Source organism: Falco peregrinus, chromosome 5 (assembly GCF_023634155.1).
Source record: "Falco peregrinus isolate bFalPer1 chromosome 5, bFalPer1.pri, whole genome shotgun sequence".
NCBI lineage: Eukaryota > Metazoa > Chordata > Aves > Falconiformes > Falconidae > Falco > Falco peregrinus.
This window is the reverse complement of record NC_073725.1, coordinates 86,401,712-86,419,495: the sequence shown is the minus strand read 5'-3', so window position 1 is coordinate 86,419,495 and position 17,784 is coordinate 86,401,712. Positions and strand designations below refer to the sequence as shown.

Here is a 17,784-nt window from a genome sequence, read left to right as displayed (position 1 = left end):
CCGCCGTGCTGCCAGGGCCCCACCCCCACAGACCGCAACGCGGGGCCTTCGGCAACTGAGGCAGCGTGTGCGGCCGCCACTGGGGAACCGACCCCTCCGGTGAGGAGATGGGACGGGGACAAGGCAACACCAGGGCCATCACCGCCTCAGGCGCCGCGCTACCCGCCCAAGATGGCGGCCGCCCCCGCGCAGCTGCCGGTTGCCGCCTGACCTGCCTCCCGTGAGCCTCAGCGGCCCCTTCCCGGCGGCCCCCGCGGCGGCGCAGAGCAGAGCGGCAAGATGGCGCAGCCGCCGGGTGAGTGCAGCAGCCCGCCAAGGTGACCGTGGCTCCCTCCTTCCCTTCTTTCCTCTCTGACCGGGCCGTGTGTCTCTCTGTGCCGCAGTTCTCCTCAAGGACATGAAGCTGCTCGACGTGAAGCTGGGCCAGCTGCCCACCTGGCTGGCCATGAGGGACTTCACCCCCGGCGGCATCGCGGGGGCCCTGCGAAGAGGTGAGGGGGCTGCGGGGGGCTGCGGGGACCGCCTGCCCTGGGGAGCAGCTCCCGGCCGGGGAGGATGCACCCCTTCTCCTGAGGGAGCTGGGCAGGGCAGGGCGCAGGCACCTCTGGCCGGTGGCCGTGGCAAGGGTTCCAGCAGAACAGGGGCTGCTTCGTGGCCATTTCTGCTTTCCCAGAACAGCACGTCCTCTAGCATCTTGTTCTCCCGTCTGTAAATTTGTTTTTATCCGCCAAAGGTTTGCTTTCCGCAGTCCTTCTTCTATAAAGAGGAAATACAGTGGCCTTACTCCTGACCCCTGAAACCATTTGCTGAAAATCTTGAGGTTTCCCCAACATCACAAGTAAATAAAGTTAAAAAAAATCAAACAAGTGATCTCTAAATATGGTGAAAAAGGACACAGGGCTTTTATCGATCACTTGGCAAAAGTTTAGACCAATGCCCTTTGCTATAGGTACAAATATGACGTTCAGGTAGATTTAAACACAAAATGTCAAACACAAGTGTCTACAACATATACACTGGTATTAAAGAACTCAGTAATTCCAAACTAGCTTGAGCTCATTAAAGTCACAGTAATGTTTAGGGGAAAATTATAAATGGTTTGCTTTTTTTTTTTTTTTTAAGGCTTAGCGCTATTAACTGGAGTTCACCTTGCTTAACACACAGGCTGCCTTCTCTCAGGCTTGCTTCTGAGGCCCTCAGGTGTCTCATTAGAAACAATTTCCTGAAGTTGTGTGACACCAGGCAGCTTCTTTCCAACACAGAAAATTATGCCACTCATCTGGCTGCTGTGAAAACTGTTCTTCTACACAGGTTATGAGAGATACTACAATAAATACATCAATGTGAAGAAGGGGGGCCTCGGTGGTATCTCCATGGTGCTTGCTGGTTATGTTGTTGTCAGCTACATCTGGAGCTACAGTCACCTGAGTAAGTAAAAGCAATACTGAGTGCCTATAGTGCAGCCTGGAAGATTGCTTAGGGCGATAAAAACACTCTGCTGCTGCTTTTAGAAATAAAATGAAAGACTGTGCTAACGATTGCTGCTTGAATCTGAGACTGTGGGCAAGCAAACTTATTTTAGCCAAGAAAACTTAAATGCTTACTTCGGAAGGTGTCAGTATTTTCTTAGTGACAAAGAAAGCTTAGGTCTTGTTGCCTCTCTGGTCTGGCAGTACATAAAAAATGCATGCTTGGAGTATTTTTTAGAGTTCTTTCTGTCCTCTTAATTTCAGGAGTGGCTTGGGTTTTTTTGTGATTTCAGTGAAATTAACTTGCTTTACTTTGAACGATACAGAGCATGACCGCCACAGGAAGTACCACTGAAGGGTGAATTTCAGAAAGTGAAGGTGCAGCTCTCAAACAGACTTGGCTACTGGAACAGTTATCCTGGCAGAAGACACCAGAACTATTCATATTAAAATCTGTACTATAATAATAATAATAAAATGCATATGCTTTGCATTCACTGAGCTGACTTGTTAATTGTACAGTGCGTGTAAGTTTGCCTTGGAGTTTCACCCCTCAAGGTAAGTTCAGAAATGGTTGGGAAAGCATCTGCTACTTGGGTTGCATTATGAACTGGGGAAACTATTACAATTTAATTCATATTTAACTTTAATAAAAGTACAAAGCATTGGATTGCTTCTTAATGGCCTTTGTGTACAGGCTGGACAACTAGCTGAAAGGGTATGTTTTGATTTGAAAGAAAAATACCTGAGCTTTTGGTGGCTTGTTGGTGTGGCCATGTGTTTCTGACTCTCAGGCTGTCACCTGCTGACTGTAGGTATTTGGGAGTTTTCCATCGTTGCAGAGCACTGTCTGAGATGAGATCGGTTTAGCTTTGAGAAGGTCCGTGACTCTCACTCTGTCACTGGGATTCTAATGCTTCTTACTTCCAACAACCCAAAATTTCTATCAAAACTCTTACCCACTTTCATTGCTAAAGGAAGCTGGATGGTTATTCTGAATGGGTATAAGCTTAAAAGACTCTTGGTATAACAAAGACCTGTGAAATTAAACTAAAATAAAACTTTGCTTCTTGACTTAAATGCAGTGTTGAGTTTAACAGGAGACACCATGTGCATAACTGCAGCTTAAAGGAGCATCTGTGGGTTTGGCCCCAGGTGATGTCTCTCTTGGTGCACCCCACTGTCACAGCAGCTGCAGCTGGGCACAGTAGGTACAGCCTGCAGTAGCCTTTCCTGAACAGGAGGGAGAGTGAAAACCACTTATTACAGGATATTAAGAATCTCTCAAGAGCTTCAGCAGTAACAGGAAGGCTTTGTGGTTTTGAAAACATCTATTCAAGTAGTGAAGACTATGGACTCCTGAGCTAGATGAGGAAGGTAGCCAGACAGAGTGGTTTTGTTCCCTTTTGAGGTGCCTAGGTACATACATGTAACATCTCATAGTCTGGCCACTGTTCAGCCTCTGGGGGCAGGACATGTTACGAAAAGTGAGGGTCTGTCATACCACAGTCACTTGGCCTTGGAAGTTCTACTTTGACTGACTCAGACTCTCCACAGTGAAATAACTGCAGTCATTCAAACCAAGATAGGTTCCGGTCACTTCTCTTAATCTTAGTCATATTACCTTGTTCCAAAAAAAAAAAAAAAATAATTCACAGCCAACTTTTTCCATCGGTACATTTCAATAAAAATAAAGTATAAAGGCAGTCAGCAAATAAGAGGGGTTAGAATCAATAAGGCTCACACTGGAGATGCATTTTTTTTTTAATTCACATTTTATCATTGGCCCTTTTCAAATAGTCTTGCAAACTGAAAGGGTTTTGACTTGCAAAAATTACTCTCAGAAGAATGCTCTACCACTTTTAAAAGCAGTGTTCCGTAAGAATACACATCTCCACTTCTTGGTCTTCTCTAGATTATGGAAATACCTGCCCAGTGTGAGCTGGATGATGGGGGGGGTAGAGCTGAGACAAGGTTCTTCTATTCCTACTCTTCAAGCTCTGTTCATTTCCCTTCTTGCTTTTTGCAAATGGAAAATGAGCACAGACATGGCTTTCCTACAATCATGGTTTGGTTAACAACAGAGATGCCAATTTAATCTCCCCTTGATTGCTTCTCACCCAGAAGATTCATTTCTAACCTTCAGTAGAGCAAGGAGCACAGAAACAAAGCAAGTGGATGGGAGTTTCACAGCCTGATGTACATGATGCATTAAGTCACCTACCAGGACAAGCTTATCGACTACAACAGGCTGGACCTGGGAACACAACTTTGCTTTTTAAGAGCTACAGGACAGCAGAATCCCTGCTTCCTCACTGAAGGGAAGGCATTTCAAGTATTAGTTTTCCCAGACAGTCTTCCTGCTTCCACAGGGAGGGCTGAAACGCTGCAGGTTCTCCAAAAAGAAGTGGCAAAAGGAAAACACTTTAAAGAAACACTGGCGTAAAATGCATTTATGTGGAGTGCTGCACTGGTGAGGGGCTTGCAAATCTATTGGCTTTTAGATCTTTCAGCAGGGCTCAATGAAAATAGGTAGAGGCCAAAATCTGTTTTAAAAAGGTTAAAACTTAAAAAGTTGTGGACAATTACAAAAATGTTGCTTAGCAGCAGCCAGCCTCTGACCAGTTCTTTCAATAATGGCATTAAAAAACAACCTGATTAATAGTTCAGACATAGTGCTAAGCAGAAACCTTTTCTCAGTGTTAATAGCTCCCTTGCACTCTTCGTTCTGCTCTTTCACTGTCCACTGAGAAAGGCCAGATGTCCTTTGGTGCATCTGTTGGCATAATGACCTTTTTCACCACACTAAAAGAGAAAGAGAGAGAAGAATTATTACACAGTTACAGCTGTCTTCCTCTAGCTGCCAGTAACTTTTCAGATTTGGAAGCTCTTCTGCGTATGGAAGATGCAAAAATTTAGCAGGTGAAGGGGAACACAGTGTCACAAGGGACATAATTTATGGGCTGTCTCCACTCCTTGGAGCAAAAGCTGCTTCTGTGCTGGGAGCAGCCTGACGCCACGTTATTATAACACAGTGCTCTCAGCACACCACTACGAACAGCAAAGAGCCATAACACACACGGAGAATTTCAGTGTTTGAGGCTTCCAAGAATACTCCAATACACACAACAACAGAGATCTATGGGGACCCTCCTGATCAGCTATCCTGAATCAGACAGGGAAAAGTGCATCTGAACAAGAGATTCATGACTCTGTGCCTCAAAGCTATTCAAGCCCAGAGAGAAATACCAGTATCTCGTACAACAGCACTCTCCAGATATAAAATTTACTTGCATCTAAAATATTGTTATTGTTATTAATAATAACAACAATAATATAATAAAAGGTTTTCAGTGAAATGGATTCAGCTATTTAATATCCCTGTCTAATCACAGTAACTTTTACCCAAGCAAGCACCTAAGGCACAGAAGCTGGCATGTACAACGATGCAAACGTCAAAGCCGATGGGACAGGAAGATTCTTTGCCCTTCTCTAGTGGCTAGGGTTAGGGCTTTTGTGGAAAAATAAACAGAGGTGGAAACTCAATTGTGTCAAAGTTTTACCCGTGCTCCTCAATGAGCATCCAAGGTGAATAGCTCCCTCCTTGGTTTGACAGCAGTGAGGGGCATCTACAGCTGAAATACTGAACAGTCTTTGCATATTCAATTTCTGTTACTTTCAAGGACCTTCCAGGATAACAGGGGAGAAGAAAATCTTTCTACAGTCACCCACTGTAAGCAAATTAACTCATGAGACAAAACCTAATATTAACTCTGATTTTGAAATGTACAGTTCAGCAGTCTGCTTCAACTCTCACTGCGGTAGGGTTTCCTGCTCATTAGCAGATGAGCAAAGTCTGTCCTACAGCAGCCTCAGTCACCACAGCAAGTCCACGAACTAGCAAACCAGTGACCTAGAGACCCCAGAACTCAACGCTAATTCCCACAGCTGTACCCACACCCCAAAATCACACACATTTCACAAGCCTGTTTACACTGTGAGAAAACCTTTTGCAGGACTAACACCCCACATTACAAATCCATTCTTTTGCCCAAGACAAGCAACCAGCAGCAAACCAGCATGATGTAGTTCTGGTGCTGTGCACTCTGCGTTTCTTAAATCTAGGACCCTCTGCTTTCCCTCCTCATCCCTTCCCTCTGAATTACCTTGTAGCAGGTGACCTGCTCCAATGGCCGCGGTCCTCTGTTCCCAGTGTTGTTATTTTGAGACTGCATGACTCCAATGACTTGGGGTGTCCTCTGTTGGTTAGAAGAGTTCTGACTCGTGAAGTGCATCGAGGATAAAGACCGTTATGGTTGTTATTTGTTATGGAAGGGAAAAGAGCACCCCATATACCAAATGATCAATTTTCCTCCAAATCTGTGTGTGGGTGCTCCACCAGCTGGAGCACCAGAGATAAGCACTGAGGCTTACAGAGCCTAGCGATCCTGCTTTTCTCTGGAAAGAAGATTTAAAGAGTAGGTTTAGGCTGCTAAATTACCATTGCTATCACTGAGAGATGTCACACAGATTAAAAAAATTGGCAGACCGCTGCACAACCATGTATGATGTGCTTCTCTGTAAAGTGGGAGAGTTCTGTGACTAGATCTCCATGTAAAGGTGGAGCAATTGTAGGGCTTTCAATAATGGCACTCAGTGTTGCTCACTGCTTACTTCTTGCATAGTACACACCCCCTCCAGGCAGCGCCCTGAACAACAGAATTGCCACTGCTGGCCTCTGAGCTGGAGGACAGTACTCATGACTGAGAAGGTTAACCAAGGCGAGGTGAGAAACAGAACAAAGCAGGACACCACAGTCCCAGTACAAAGACAGCAGCAGCAGTGTGTTGTGATCAGCTGGTGAACATTAGAGGGCTGGCAGGAGAGAGAAGGGACAGGGCTTTGTATTTTATTAGGATTTGTCTCCCAAGTTCTTAATTACAAAAGAATATCACACCCCGTTGTAAAATAAGTAAGGCTTTCCCTCATTCAATGAGTATTTCTCTGAGACTTTCCAGCAAGCCAGATCCAAGAGTCCAGGTGTCCAATTTTGACCGCTAAACAAGATACCCTCTTTCAAAGCGCTGTGGGAAATGCTCTGAGGGTGGGCATGTAGGGGAGGCAGGGGAACTGTGTACCTTTTGTTGTGTTTGTGTCGGTTGAGGCAGTGGTGGTTGCTCTGTGGTTCCCATTGGCAGTTCAAATCGAGGGCTGGTTTAGATGGAAACAAGAAAATTGATTCTCAAATCATATGCCAACATTTTACCATCAGTTCAGTCAAGTAACTCCAAACAACATACAATCAGCCAATTAAATTTTGCTTACAGGAAATAGGCCACCCCCTCCCCACTTCTTCTCTTTGCATTTTGATGCTCAGCAATTACATGTATGAAAATGACAATCCAGTATGTAGTATATTCCTCCACCTGAGAAGTCTCCTGGAATATAAACCCACGTGATCCCACTGCACTGATGGCATCTGATCACCACTCCAGAGTCTTAGTGGTAGCTCCCTGAAGAGGTCCTGCCCTGTATCCTCAATTTGGTACAACTAAATGTTGGCCAAATCTCCAAAGCCATTGGGAAGCACTGGAGCACCCTTTTTTGACATATACAGGGTCACAAGGCAAACACAAGATTACAGAACAAGCCTGGTAGCATACTCACTGCATGAATTTACAGGTAGGCCCCTCTGGACAGAATCCTACTAGGTAATTCACACAAATGACTCTTCGAGTGTGCCGATGTCTGCAGAGGGGACCTGCAACACAAAGCTCAGTAGTTCACATTCTATATATATGTACCCTAGCACTCAGTAATAGCAAGTACACAGGCAGATCATGCAAAGAAAGAACAGCAACACCCTACCCTTGATTTATAGCTACAGAAGCAGCAACAGTGCAACATACATACCATGTTTACAGAAGCCTCTGTCATACCAGGGACAGTCTTTGATCTTAGACTCCGGGTCAATGTGCAAGAACGGACATTCTTTGTTACTGCATTCCCCTGTACCAAAGGCAAACACACTTCTTAGTCAATTGTGCAGGTTCGAGATCAAATGACTCTCAAAACATTACCTGGATCATGTAGCTCCCACAAAGCCGTTACCCAACATTTATACATTCAGGCACAACAGTCTTACTGCCTGCCTTAACCTAGATAAAGAACACCAAGAACTCACTCCTGCTGAGTAAAGTTCTACCAGGCTGGATTACTTATGTGTGCTTTTAAAAATAATGCAAAACTAAATCTGAAAGAGCAGTCATGATAACAAAAACCAAACATTTAGTGCACCAGAAGCGTGGAGAAACTACAAATTGCGCACTAACCTCAATCCAAGGAAACCTACAAGACTGTAAGTTTCTGACAGCAAGTTGCCTCATTATGTCCAGATCTCCAGAGCTGGAAAGCAAGTGCATAAAAGTTTTGCACCCCCATGCCCTCTGCTGCTCAACAGCTCCCCAAAATAAGTCATGCAACGACCAACTGCTCAGCCTACTCATCTCATACCAAAAACAGAACATAAGGCATAAAACCCCAAGTAAAACTTGAACTTCCCCCCTCTTCCCCCAAGGGACAAGCTCTTGAGAGAGGACATCTACAATAAGTCACAAAATTAGGGAGATAATAAGATGAAGAACTAAGCACATCTGAAGAAATTACAATCTAACAGTATCACCATCACAGAAAAACTGTAATGCTCTGAAGACGGATGAGAGGGATGTACCATGATCCTCTTCACCACACTCACACACCAGCAAGGAGCACTAAGTAGGAGTTACAATGCCTCTTACCAAATTTGGAGTAGAAGTAACACTCAGGCATCTTGGTCATGTCATACTCGTGCAGAAACTCGCACTGGTCTCCCTTTTTGCACAGTCCTCGTAGCCAGTGTTTGCAAACAACTGTCTTTTCCCCGCTGATGTGTCGGAATGGGCACATGCCTCCTGTGGAAGGATGGGGCAAGAAGAAGGGAAAAAGAGCAATTAAAATATGCAGCCCAAGGTGGCACAGGGCAATAGCAACGCTTTGCTCCCCTTTGCAAGGGAGGTTTCAGAAGACACCACTTTCTCCTTGTGAATTCAGCCTTTAGTGGCAATAGCAAAACAAGGAGTTTAAGACAAGTCTTATGTTACCCTCTAACAAGCTAAGCAACACAGCCTCCAGCTCTTAATCCTAGCAACCACGAACCACAGCAACTAATACAGCCACATCCACAGCAAGGTCTGTGTGTGCTAAGTTCAAGCCTTCCTTTACCTGCAGCTTTGCTTATTCACCTCCAGCTTCTTAAAAAAATACCACTATTTCACAATTGTTGCAGTTATTCCAACATTCTTCGTTTTTATCCTCTATCTAGGTTATCCCCTCATCTTTATAAGAAAGAAGAGTACTGTAGACAGTGCTAGAAAATCTAGTTTCCTCCCTCCAGCCCTATGAGTACGAGTAAAATTGTATTTAAAAAATTACTTGCCTTTTCCACAGGCCGCTTTTAAAAAAAATTCACAGACCGCTGCACCCGACTCTGTGGAGAGAGCAAAGAAACATAATTAATTTTAACGAAGTTTCACGGCAATTTATAAAATATTCCCTTCCCCAGAAAGACAATCTGTTCCTCAACGTCAAAAGAAAAGCATTTTGGTTGGGAGAATTTACTTTCCCACATAAGTTCCCTGCTCAAGTCTGGCCCTCACAGGTATCTCTGCTCTTCTTGGGGGACACCAAGGGGGACTTGCAGAGATCTGGCAGTGCTTGTTTTGCTTTTCACATGTTTAGGTTTTGCTGACCAGGTTTTCCTCTGCTGTAAAGTCAATCATGTCTATGAACCCTGTATTTACATGATGGCAATGACAGTCTTATATTTTTTTGAACAGAACAGCCTGAAACAACCATTAGCTTGTTAACCCTTGCTGAGCCTGACCAATGGGAACCACAACATCTGACGGAGTTAAAACACCAGTTTAGTAGCCTGGCCAGAAAATTTCAGCAAAGCAACTAAAATCTTGTGAGACTACTTGTGTCAGACTATTAGACTGAAGGAAGAAGTTTAGAGACTAGGCCACGGACATACCTAAAGAGAAAGTGCCCTTGCCACCAAAATGCCTCATCCACGAAAAGGGAATGATAAAAAAACCAAAGGTACTATGCAGGAAAGTGATACTTATTCACAATAATACCTCCGCTTTCATTTCCCAGCCTGCCCAAGTACTAACTACTGCTTTCATTAAGCAGAAAAGAAAGACGCCTGGATTAAGACAGGAACCTACAGGGAAAGCAGCAGCTGCGCGAATCTAAGGCCAAGGCCTGAGCAAGGCGCCCAGACCCGCGGAACCCTCCCCATCGCCCGCAGCCGTCTCAGCCGCCCCGCGGCAGAGGCCGGCCCCGCGCCCCCCCGGGGAGGAGGGACCCGCGCAGCGCCCGGCCCGCACGCACTGTCCATGCCGGGGAAGGGCAGCGGCTGCGCCCCCAGCTGCTGCTCCACAGCCACCTCCAGGTCGAACTTGATGTGGTCCACGCTGGCGATGAGCTCCTGCATGGTGGCGGCTGGGGGGCGGCGGCAGCGGGAAGGTAGGGGAGGTATGGTGGTGGCGGTGGAGGCAGCGGGCGGCCGGGCCCGGCCAGGCCCGGCCCGGCCCGCTCCACTCCGCGCCGGCAGCGCCTGAGGAGAGGGGAGGCGGCGGCGGCCGCTCCTGGCCGCCCCGCGCCGCCCGCCCGCGGAATGCCGGGAGCCACCCCTGACCCCAGCGCCCGGCGGGCAGCGCGCGCGCCTCCGCCAATCAGGGCGCGCCGGCCCCGCCCCTTCCGCCCGCGCCGGCGCCGCGGCGGAGGGGAGTGGAGTGGGCCCGGGGCCGGGCCCAGGCCCAGGCCCTCCCGGTGGCCGCGGGCACGCCATGAGGGCGGTGCGGCTCCTCGGCCTCCTGCGGGGGCGCTGGGCCCCCACCGCTGTCCCGTGGGGGTGGGGGGCAGCCTCCGAGGGCGGCTCCGAGCGGTCCGGGCCGGCGCCGCTGCTGCTCCGGCCCCCGAGGCAGGGGCCGCTGCCGGGCTGGAGACCGTTCAGCTCGTCACGGGCGTCCTACAGGCTGCCCGGGAGCGAGCCGGGAGAGAGCGGTGCTGGCAGCTGCGCTGGAGCGGGCGGCGAGGAGGAGGAGGAGGAGGAGGATGATGATGATGATGATGAAGGCGTGGAGTTCGGGACGCTGTCTAATAAATTTTCTTCTAGAAAATATTATCACAAAACCACATCGCGCTTCCAGAATTTAAAGCTGCAAGAGGAGGGAGAGGAAGAACCGGGAAGAAAACCTCGATGCGGTCCGAAGAACACCCCGTACTGGTACTTCCTGAGATGCAAGGCCCTCATCAGAGATGACAAGGTGTGTTCCCAGCTCTTCGCTTATTTGGTTTTTAATAGCATTGATGACAGCTGCAACTGTGCAACTGCATCCCATCTGTGTTATCCTATTGCTTAGTATCTTTATAGAAAGTAGTAAAATTAATCCATGAGGAATCCCATGCTCTGTAGGACTTCTACCACAGTCTGCCCACAGCTGCAAATAATGTCCATTGTAACCGATTCTCTTGCTGCCTCATCGTGGATTCTCCTCTTCCCTCTAGCTGGCGGAGGCTCTGGAGCTGTTTGAGGTGCAGATGCTGAAGGAGGAGCGTGTGCAGCCGGAAGAAAGCAATTACACTGTTCTAATTGGCGGCTGTGGCAGGGTTGGCTACGTGAAAAAGGCATTCAGGCTCTACAATGATGTAGGTTCACCTTGTCTCCTTTCTCAAACCACCTTTACCTTTTTTAAGTTAAAACTGTTTCATGTTACTTTGTTTCCAAAATGCCTCTGAGTTACTGTTTGCACCTTCTTAGCCTGAAACTTTTAATAACAAGTGAAGAAATTCTAGACATCCTTTCCTAAAAAGCCAGTTCAAATTCTTCTTCTCTTCCCTTAGATGAAAAAACGAGGCTTAACTCCCACGGAGGCCACTTATACAGCCCTGTTCAATGCCTGTGCTGAGTCGCCGTGGAAGGACTCGGGCCTGCAGAGCGCTCTCAAATTACGGCAGCAGCTAAAGAGCAAAAATGAAGAGCTGAACCTGATCACCTACCATGCGCTGCTGAAGGTCTGTGCCCTCTGCTCGGATCTCAGGATGTGCTTTGATGTACTGAAGGTAAATAAATGACTGTTCTCATGTTGTGTAGCCTGCTCTGGTGAAAGCTCCTGGAAGCTGCCATATTGCATAAACTTTTGCATTTTCAGGAGAGGTAATTACAGGTCATGTGTTTATGTTTCATTGATCCTTGGTCTCATACAATTAAATTGACTTGGTATGTACCAAACATTAAGCTGAAGTACATAAAAGGAGGCAGCTGCTGAGGTTGGCTTTAAAACTGGTCGGGTGTGACAGAGACTTAACGAACAGTTTTTGTGGAGTTTGCAGTTACTGTGTCTGTCTCCGCTCTTTATTTTGAAGATCTGTACATTGATACCTGTCTCCTTTTAGAGCTCTTACAGCAGCTTTTTTCAGAAGGGCCAGTATGGGAATAGCTAAAAGGATTGCTGTTCCTGCCCCCCTGATTCCCTGTAGCTCCCATCAGGGAGTAGCTAGGATCTGTGTCAGCATTTCAGGACGCTCTTTCTCCTGGAGCGATCGTTCTGCTCACAGCCCTGGGAGTTCACCCTGTGATTTGCTGCTGCTATATCCCTAGAAGACATCAGTGGTATTTGAGCTTCACAGCCAGCTGCCACAGACTGTTAGGGTAACTGAGGAGTTTAATGCGCTCTCTGCTCTTTCAGGAAATTGTGCATAAGGGCCATGTTCTCACAGCCGAGACCTTCAGCTTCCTTCTCATGAGCTGCATAAAGGACAGTGAAAATGGCTTCCGATATGCCCTACAGGTTTGTCTTCATCTTCTAAGTGGGGAGGAAAAAGTGCCTCTGTATTTTAACTTGGCACTTGAACGTACAGAAGGCAGCAGGTTGCTTAGAGCTGATGAAATAGGAGGAGGTCAGCTCCTCCTAGGCCCAGTTCTGTAAACTAGACTTCCATCAGGATGTCTTGTACACTGGTAAACCACCCTGGGTGATCTTGCAGGACTGTATGAGCTCAAGGTGGCTGTTTACTGTCCAGTGGCCACTCACCTCATCATGCTATAAACTTGCTCCTTTTCTGCAAGCAGATACATTAACAGATATGCTGACAATCAAATGCTCCTCTTATTTAGCATCATGTACATCTGATGTTTGTCTTCCCCTCTTCAGGTCTGGAAACAAATGACTAAACTTGGAATAAAGGCTGACAGCCACACTTACAATTTGATGCTACGTGCTGCGAGAGACTGTGGAATAGGCGATCCAGTCGTGGCTTCTGAACTCCTGCTCAGACCCACCAACGAGAACTCCTCTCAGCAAAGGCTTGCACCCGGCAGACGGAAGGAAAAGGTAAAGAGTCAGAGGAAGAAGGGATCAGAGAGTGCAGCTGCTGTCCAGCTGGATGTGGAAGCTATGGAAAAGCAGTTATTTCAGGAGAGTTCGGTGCAGCCTGAAGAACTGATCCAGCACCAAAATAAAGATGTAAATCAGGCTGAAACGGAACCAGCTGCTCTCAACAGCCCCAGCATAGCTCACAGCACAAGTGGAGCGCTGATGAGGAGAGGCCAGAACAAGGTGGAGCAGCAACAAGAACACCTCAGCCAGAAGCTGCATTTCTGCAACCTGCCCAACTTGCTGGATTCCAGGATGCCTGATGCAGCTGTGGTTTCCTTGGGGACAGTGGCCACACCGTCTGATAGACTGGCTTTGATGGGGGACGTGGAAGGCTTCTTGAGTAAAATGAAAGAGGACAATGCAGAACCCAACATTAAAACGTTTACATTACTGGCTGAGCTGGCAGAACCCCAAAGCCCCTCAGAGTCCTCTCTGCTGGCACTCCTAGATGAACATAAAGTGAAAGTAGATGTGACCTTCTTTAACACTTTAATAAGGAAGAAAAGTAAACAGGGAGACCTGGAAGGAGCAAAGGTGAGAAAAAAACCCCAGAACGAGCCTGTCACATCCTCCTGTGTTAACTGTGACACCTGTTTCTGTCTCACACTGTTTTCCACAAACCAGTGCTGGTTTAATTTCCTCAGTGTTCCTGGATTCTGTTCGAGCGTGTTCAGCTCTGTCTGGAAAGCTACAGCATGACTTCTTGGAAACTGATGTCAACACTTTTATCTTGCAGAGCGTGCTGCCAGCTCTAGTGAAGAGGGGACTATCGCCTAACCTCCAGACGTTTTGTAACTTGGCAATTGCTTGTAACAGAGAGAAGGATGGATTGCAGTTACTCTCAGATTTGAAGGTAATCAAAAAAGCCTCTGCTGCTTGGGGTTCGAGCTGCAGGAAGAGGTGAAGGGAAGTGTTAATGCTTTTAAAAAGACCTGCTGAAGTGTCTGTGGCGACGACTTTTGTTCTCACTCCAAAACCAAGCAACTCTAGAGTAGCTAGAGCCAGCTCAGGTGGTCTATCCTATACCTGCGCTGGGACAGCAGAGGGCTTGTGGGGAGGGCTGTGCTGGCATTGTAGAAGCTGCTACATGGGTCCCAGAGTGAGAGCTGTACTCCTTGTGTAAGAAGCACCTGTGTGCCTTTTCCTTCCAGGAGTCCTGCACTAGTCAGCAGATAAACAAGTTTAACCGTAGCATTTGTTGTTTCCAGAGGTGTGGAATAACTCCCAACAAGTTTATCTACAGCACCCTCATTGCTGCTGCTGTGAGACAGCTGGATTACAGTTACCTCACTGAGATCCTGCGAGACATGAGGAATAACCAGGTGCCTCCCAATGAAGTTATCATACGCCAGCTGGAGTTCGCTGCACAGTACCCTCCCAAATTTGATCGGGTAAGTAGCCATGACGAGTCAAAGTGCAAAGGCAGCACGAAGGACACCAACAAGGCAGCACAAATTAGATGTCTGCCTAAGTCTTTTTCCTTTGGGTTTGTCTGATCTGGCTGACAGTTACTTAGTAACTGTTCCTTTAGTAGCAGCTTGTAGCTATTGCATGCTGGTGCTGAAGTGAGCTCTCTTCTAATAGGAACTTGTTTTGTTGGGTTTCTGTTTGCAGTATAAGTCAAAGAACCCGTACCTGGAGAAAATTGATGGCTTCCGCGGCTACTACTATCGGTGGTTAAAAGTAATGGCAGGAGAGGAGACCCCCCACCCCTGGGAAAAATACAGAACAGTGAAACTTGCGGTAGATGACAATAAGGAAGAGGCTGCGCAGGAGCAGTCAGGGCAGAAGTAGCGGTGAGCAGGATGCTGAAGTCCTGCATCTTCCTTGTGCTGGAAGAACTTGGAACTCACTCCTTTAAACTGTCTCATAGTAAGGCTGCTTCGTATTTCCATGAACCCCAGTTCTTGGGCTAACTACGTAATAAAATACTTGTCCATTATTTTAAGAAGCAAATACATTTTCCAGTGAATTTCCTTAAATTGCAGAGGATTAGACAGGCTGTAGTTTAACAAAACCTGTGCTAAACAAGGAAGAAGCAAAATCAGATTTAACGGTGGTTTAGCTCTCAGTGCTAGTTTTGCCTCTTTCCTGTGTTCTGTGGCTATCTGGGCACTTAAGGTGCAACCTAGAAGTCTCTTCTAGAAGTCTCTTCAGGAATGCCAGCAGTCTGTACAGATCTATGCACTAATTCCAGGCTACAAACCTTAGAGAGCTCCAGTGACATTTAGCTTCCTTCTACACAAGATCAGGGGAGAGCTTGAATCAGAGCAGATGTTTGAGAACTGTATTATTTCCTTTCCACACAGCCTTTTAAATACAGTTAATTGAGAAAGAGGCCTAAGAGGTGGTTTAAAAAAGCAACCCAGTTTTAGAACACCTCACGTAGCAGCCTTCAAACAAACAAACCAGAACACGTCCAGCAGAAGAAGGGCGTAGAAATGTTTTGCCAGATCACAGCACTCTCTCAGGAAGGCAGGCTTTATTTCAAAATAAACGACTACACAAACCCAACTCAGAAACAACCACCATTGTATGATCCAGATAAACGTGTTGCTGTTTTAATTGCATTACAGAAATACCCAATCACACAGAAGGTGGCTGTAACTGCACTAATAGTCCATTATGTAGGATGATACCCCTCAGAGTTCAAAAAGTAGTCTTATGGCTAAAGGCTTCACCCAGAACAGCCTCTGCATCCGCAGTGAGTGCATTCAATGATTCTCCCCTGGAAGAAAGAACATCAGGAGGGTATTTCAGCCAAGCTACATGAGCAAACAAGACCAGCAGGCCCAGGCCTCCAGGCAGGGAATGGATCTGGGTGGGAATGGTTTCTACTGGCTAGTTTTGTTGTTTCCCATACTTTTAACAACTTTTAAACAACTGCATGCCAAAGCTGACAGTACCTTTAGAACCAACAGGATACCAACTCCACCAGCAAAGACAGAAAATGTTACAACTAGAGGAAATGACAAACTAGAGGAAGAACAGCACTACCTCCCCTGCCGTCCCTGACCTGGGAGAAGTTAGAGTACTGCAAGGGTCCAGACAAGCAGAGGAACAAGTTGAAAACTCTTACCACTTCCAGCTTGCTTTTGGGGACCCTGCAGATGCAGTTGGTTCCAAAGTTGGTGTCCCGCGTCTGGATACATCGCAGGCAGCAGAGGTTCTCATAACCCTGTTTCTTCCACTTTGCAATCAGGTTTTTGTCAGCGTATCCTTCCTTGATGCAGTATTCGTAGAGCTCTGTAGAGGAATAGACACCATCACAAGTAGCTCTTGGGTAACTATCAGGAATTAGTAGCTGTAATATCTAGCAGTTAAAGCCAGGCAGCTGCCAGCTTTCCTTCTATCTTCCCTCCCCAGAAACCTGATCCTTCCCACCAACACCCCAGTTCAGGCTCATCCACAGGCAGGCATCTTACTCTGTTCTGTTTTCCCCTGCCCAGGGTAAGGCATTTGTGCTCCTCACCTCTGCTAATAGCTTTTCTTTTATAGAAGAGATCAAAGATGTAACGTGTTTTCTGGTGATGAATCCTGAAGATTGGCCAAAGGGATTCCACTTTCCTCTTCCCTTCATGAGGCTCAGTCTCCGCTGGGAGGGAACACAAATACTAGGTTTCAGCTGACCGTTTCAGACAGCCAACTTATCTCCTTAGTCACTGTGCAGTAAACTGTTCCAAGAACATTCATAACTTTTAATACATTACAGAGGTAAGGCCGAGCTTAATGGAAGAAGACTCAAACAGAAAGGACCCGACCTGGAACAGCTCCTTTAGGAAATAAAAACAGAACGGCAGTGGGGACGACACGACCCACACTGGGAAGGCTGGTGACTTAATGGCTGCCCTGGCTCGTCAGACCAGAGCAACGGCACGGACAAGAACTATGAGTCCCTCCACACACACCAGCAAGCTTCAGCTGTGGCTCAGCCATGGCATGCCCTGAAACAACTGTACGCCAAACCTCTGTGCACTGTAACCAGCGTATACCCAGAAAAAAAGCAGCCAGTACTGGCCCAGCCTGTCTGCAGCACCACTACGAGGCAGGGACACAGAAAAGGACAACCTCTGCTGGCGGGGTAAGCTGTGCTTCATGAAGTAGTTAGGGGTTAGCTGGTTTCCAGGTCACAGCCCGCTCTGCCGCTTACCTTCTCTCATCTTCTGATCCAGCTCATCCAGTGTTGGCTCAATCAGCTCCCACCCGTCCGGGGGAGGCTTCCTGCTCCGCTTCACTTTGGGCATCACCTCGGGAACGCCTGCCCGCACTCAAACGTGCGGCTGCTTCCAAGTCCTTAAAAATCACTAGAAAAAACGAAGGGAAAACAGTTGTTGGGCATATCGTTCCTAAGATTTCTGTGTCCTATTGCCATTTTCCAGTTTGATGATGAAAATGAGCTTTACAGAGTTCGTGAAAAGAGACAAAATCTCGCCCAGCCCGGCCGCGGGGGGGGGGCGCGCCGCATCCGCCTCACCACAGTACATTTTCTTCTCCTCAGCCAAGAGCCGCCAGCTGCCCCACCCCCACTCCGGGCCGCCCTGAAGCAACAACCCCCAGCAGCACCCGCCCGGCCCCGGTGAAGCGGCCCCGCCAGCCCCAGCGCGGCCCCCGGGGCCCGGGCCGTGGCGGGAGAGCGGCCGGGCCGGGCGAGGGGACCCCGCTGCCCCGCTTACCTGCTGAGGGGCGCACCTCCCGCCGCCGTCACCGCGGGGCCTCCCGCTGCCCCAGCCCCGCCCCGCCGGGGAGCCCGCCGCGCTGCCTGAGGGACACCGGCCCCGCCGTGCGCGCCCCACCCGGGCCGTGGGCAGGGCGGAGAGCGCGGCCCGCCGGGA

The 17,784-nt window shown here is 47.9% G+C and overlaps 4 protein-coding genes across 9 annotated transcripts; 2 read left to right on the top strand and 2 right to left on the bottom strand.

Moving 5' to 3' along the window:
- The first annotated feature begins 138 nt into the window (after positions 1-138).
- On the top strand, positions 139-1,966 carry ATP5MF (ATP synthase membrane subunit f). The gene is made up of 4 exons (XM_005228995.4): positions 139-295; positions 384-491; positions 1,312-1,428; positions 1,796-1,966. The coding sequence occupies exons 1-4, from the start codon at positions 280-282 to the stop codon at positions 1,822-1,824; spliced, it is 270 nt and encodes an 89-aa protein (XP_005229052.1). The 5' UTR covers positions 139-279; the 3' UTR covers positions 1,825-1,966.
- Positions 1,967-3,126: 1,160 nt separating this feature from the next.
- CPSF4 (cleavage and polyadenylation specific factor 4) lies at positions 3,127-10,208 on the bottom strand. Of its 3 annotated transcripts, none has more exons than XM_055805818.1 (8): positions 9,903-10,208; positions 8,944-8,994; positions 8,267-8,419; positions 7,383-7,478; positions 7,137-7,230; positions 6,608-6,680; positions 5,636-5,746; positions 3,127-4,274 (listed from the first exon to the last, which is right to left on the bottom strand). In XM_055805818.1, exons 1-8 carry the CDS (start codon positions 10,003-10,005, stop codon positions 4,206-4,208), a joined length of 750 nt encoding a protein of 249 aa, XP_055661793.1. In that variant the 5' UTR covers positions 10,006-10,208; the 3' UTR covers positions 3,127-4,205. The 3 variants fall into 3 exon arrangements, with proteins under 3 accessions (XP_055661793.1, XP_055661794.1, XP_055661797.1); XM_055805819.1 differs by having other exon boundaries at positions 5,636-5,728; positions 9,903-10,205; XM_055805822.1 differs by lacking the exon at positions 6,608-6,680 and having other exon boundaries at positions 5,636-5,728.
- Positions 10,209-10,279: 71 nt separating this feature from the next.
- On the top strand, positions 10,280-14,908 carry PTCD1 (pentatricopeptide repeat domain 1). 3 transcript variants are annotated; one of them, XR_008747442.1, is made up of 8 exons: positions 10,280-10,840; positions 11,082-11,222; positions 11,418-11,636; positions 12,263-12,364; positions 12,728-13,486; positions 13,689-13,805; positions 14,196-14,343; positions 14,567-14,674. XR_008747442.1 is itself a non-coding variant. In XM_027780982.2 (8 exons), exons 1-8 carry the CDS (start codon positions 10,361-10,363, stop codon positions 14,744-14,746), a joined length of 2,238 nt encoding a protein of 745 aa, XP_027636783.2. In that variant the 5' UTR covers positions 10,280-10,360; the 3' UTR covers positions 14,747-14,908. The 3 variants fall into 3 exon arrangements, 2 of the variants coding, with proteins under 2 accessions (XP_027636783.2, XP_055661792.1); XM_027780982.2 differs by having other exon boundaries at positions 14,104-14,343; positions 14,567-14,908; XM_055805817.1 differs by having other exon boundaries at positions 10,281-10,840; positions 14,161-14,343; positions 14,567-14,908.
- A 509-nt stretch (positions 14,909-15,417) lies between these two features.
- BUD31 (BUD31 homolog) lies at positions 15,418-17,780 on the bottom strand. 2 transcript variants are annotated; one of them, XM_055805823.1, is made up of 5 exons: positions 17,626-17,780; positions 17,103-17,256; positions 16,425-16,547; positions 16,032-16,198; positions 15,418-15,680 (listed from the first exon to the last, which is right to left on the bottom strand). In XM_055805823.1, exons 2-5 carry the CDS (start codon positions 17,194-17,196, stop codon positions 15,630-15,632), a joined length of 435 nt encoding a protein of 144 aa, XP_055661798.1. In that variant the 5' UTR covers positions 17,197-17,256; positions 17,626-17,780; the 3' UTR covers positions 15,418-15,629. The 2 variants fall into 2 exon arrangements, with proteins under 2 accessions (XP_055661798.1, XP_055661799.1); XM_055805824.1 differs by having other exon boundaries at positions 17,103-17,245; positions 17,626-17,764.
- Positions 17,781-17,784: the final 4 nt, after the last annotated feature.

Coding starts and splice junctions, on each gene's coding strand:
- ATP5MF (XM_005228995.4), top strand. Junction 492..1,311: donor CGCGGGGGCCCTGCGAAGAG/GTGAGGGGGCTG, acceptor TCTTCTACACAG/GTTATGAGAGATACTACAAT. Junction 1,429..1,795: donor CTGGAGCTACAGTCACCTGA/GTAAGTAAAAGC, acceptor TGAACGATACAG/AGCATGACCGCCACAGGAAG.
- CPSF4 (XM_055805818.1), bottom strand. CDS start 10,005: ATGCAGGAGCTCATCGCCAGCGTGGACCACATCAAGTTCGACCTGGAG. Junction 8,995..9,902: donor GCCCTTCCCCGGCATGGACA/GTGCGTGCGGGC, acceptor CTCTCTCCACAG/AGTCGGGTGCAGCGGTCTGT. Junction 6,681..7,136: donor CCTACCTGTAAATTCATGCA/GTGAGTATGCTA, acceptor CATCTAAACCAG/CCCTCGATTTGAACTGCCAA.
- PTCD1 (XM_027780982.2), top strand. CDS start 10,361: ATGAGGGCGGTGCGGCTCCTCGGCCTCCTGCGGGGGCGCTGGGCCCCC. Junction 11,223..11,417: donor CATTCAGGCTCTACAATGAT/GTAGGTTCACCT, acceptor CTCTTCCCTTAG/ATGAAAAAACGAGGCTTAAC. Junction 14,344..14,566: donor ACCCTCCCAAATTTGATCGG/GTAAGTAGCCAT, acceptor TTCTGTTTGCAG/TATAAGTCAAAGAACCCGTA.
- BUD31 (XM_055805823.1), bottom strand. CDS start 17,196: ATGCCCAAAGTGAAGCGGAGCAGGAAGCCTCCCCCGGACGGGTGGGAG. Junction 16,199..16,424: donor AAGAAAAGCTATTAGCAGAG/GTGAGGAGCACA, acceptor ATTCCTCTACAG/AGCTCTACGAATACTGCATC. Junction 15,681..16,031: donor CCAAAAGCAAGCTGGAAGTG/GTAAGAGTTTTC, acceptor TCTTTCTTCCAG/GGGAGAATCATTGAATGCAC.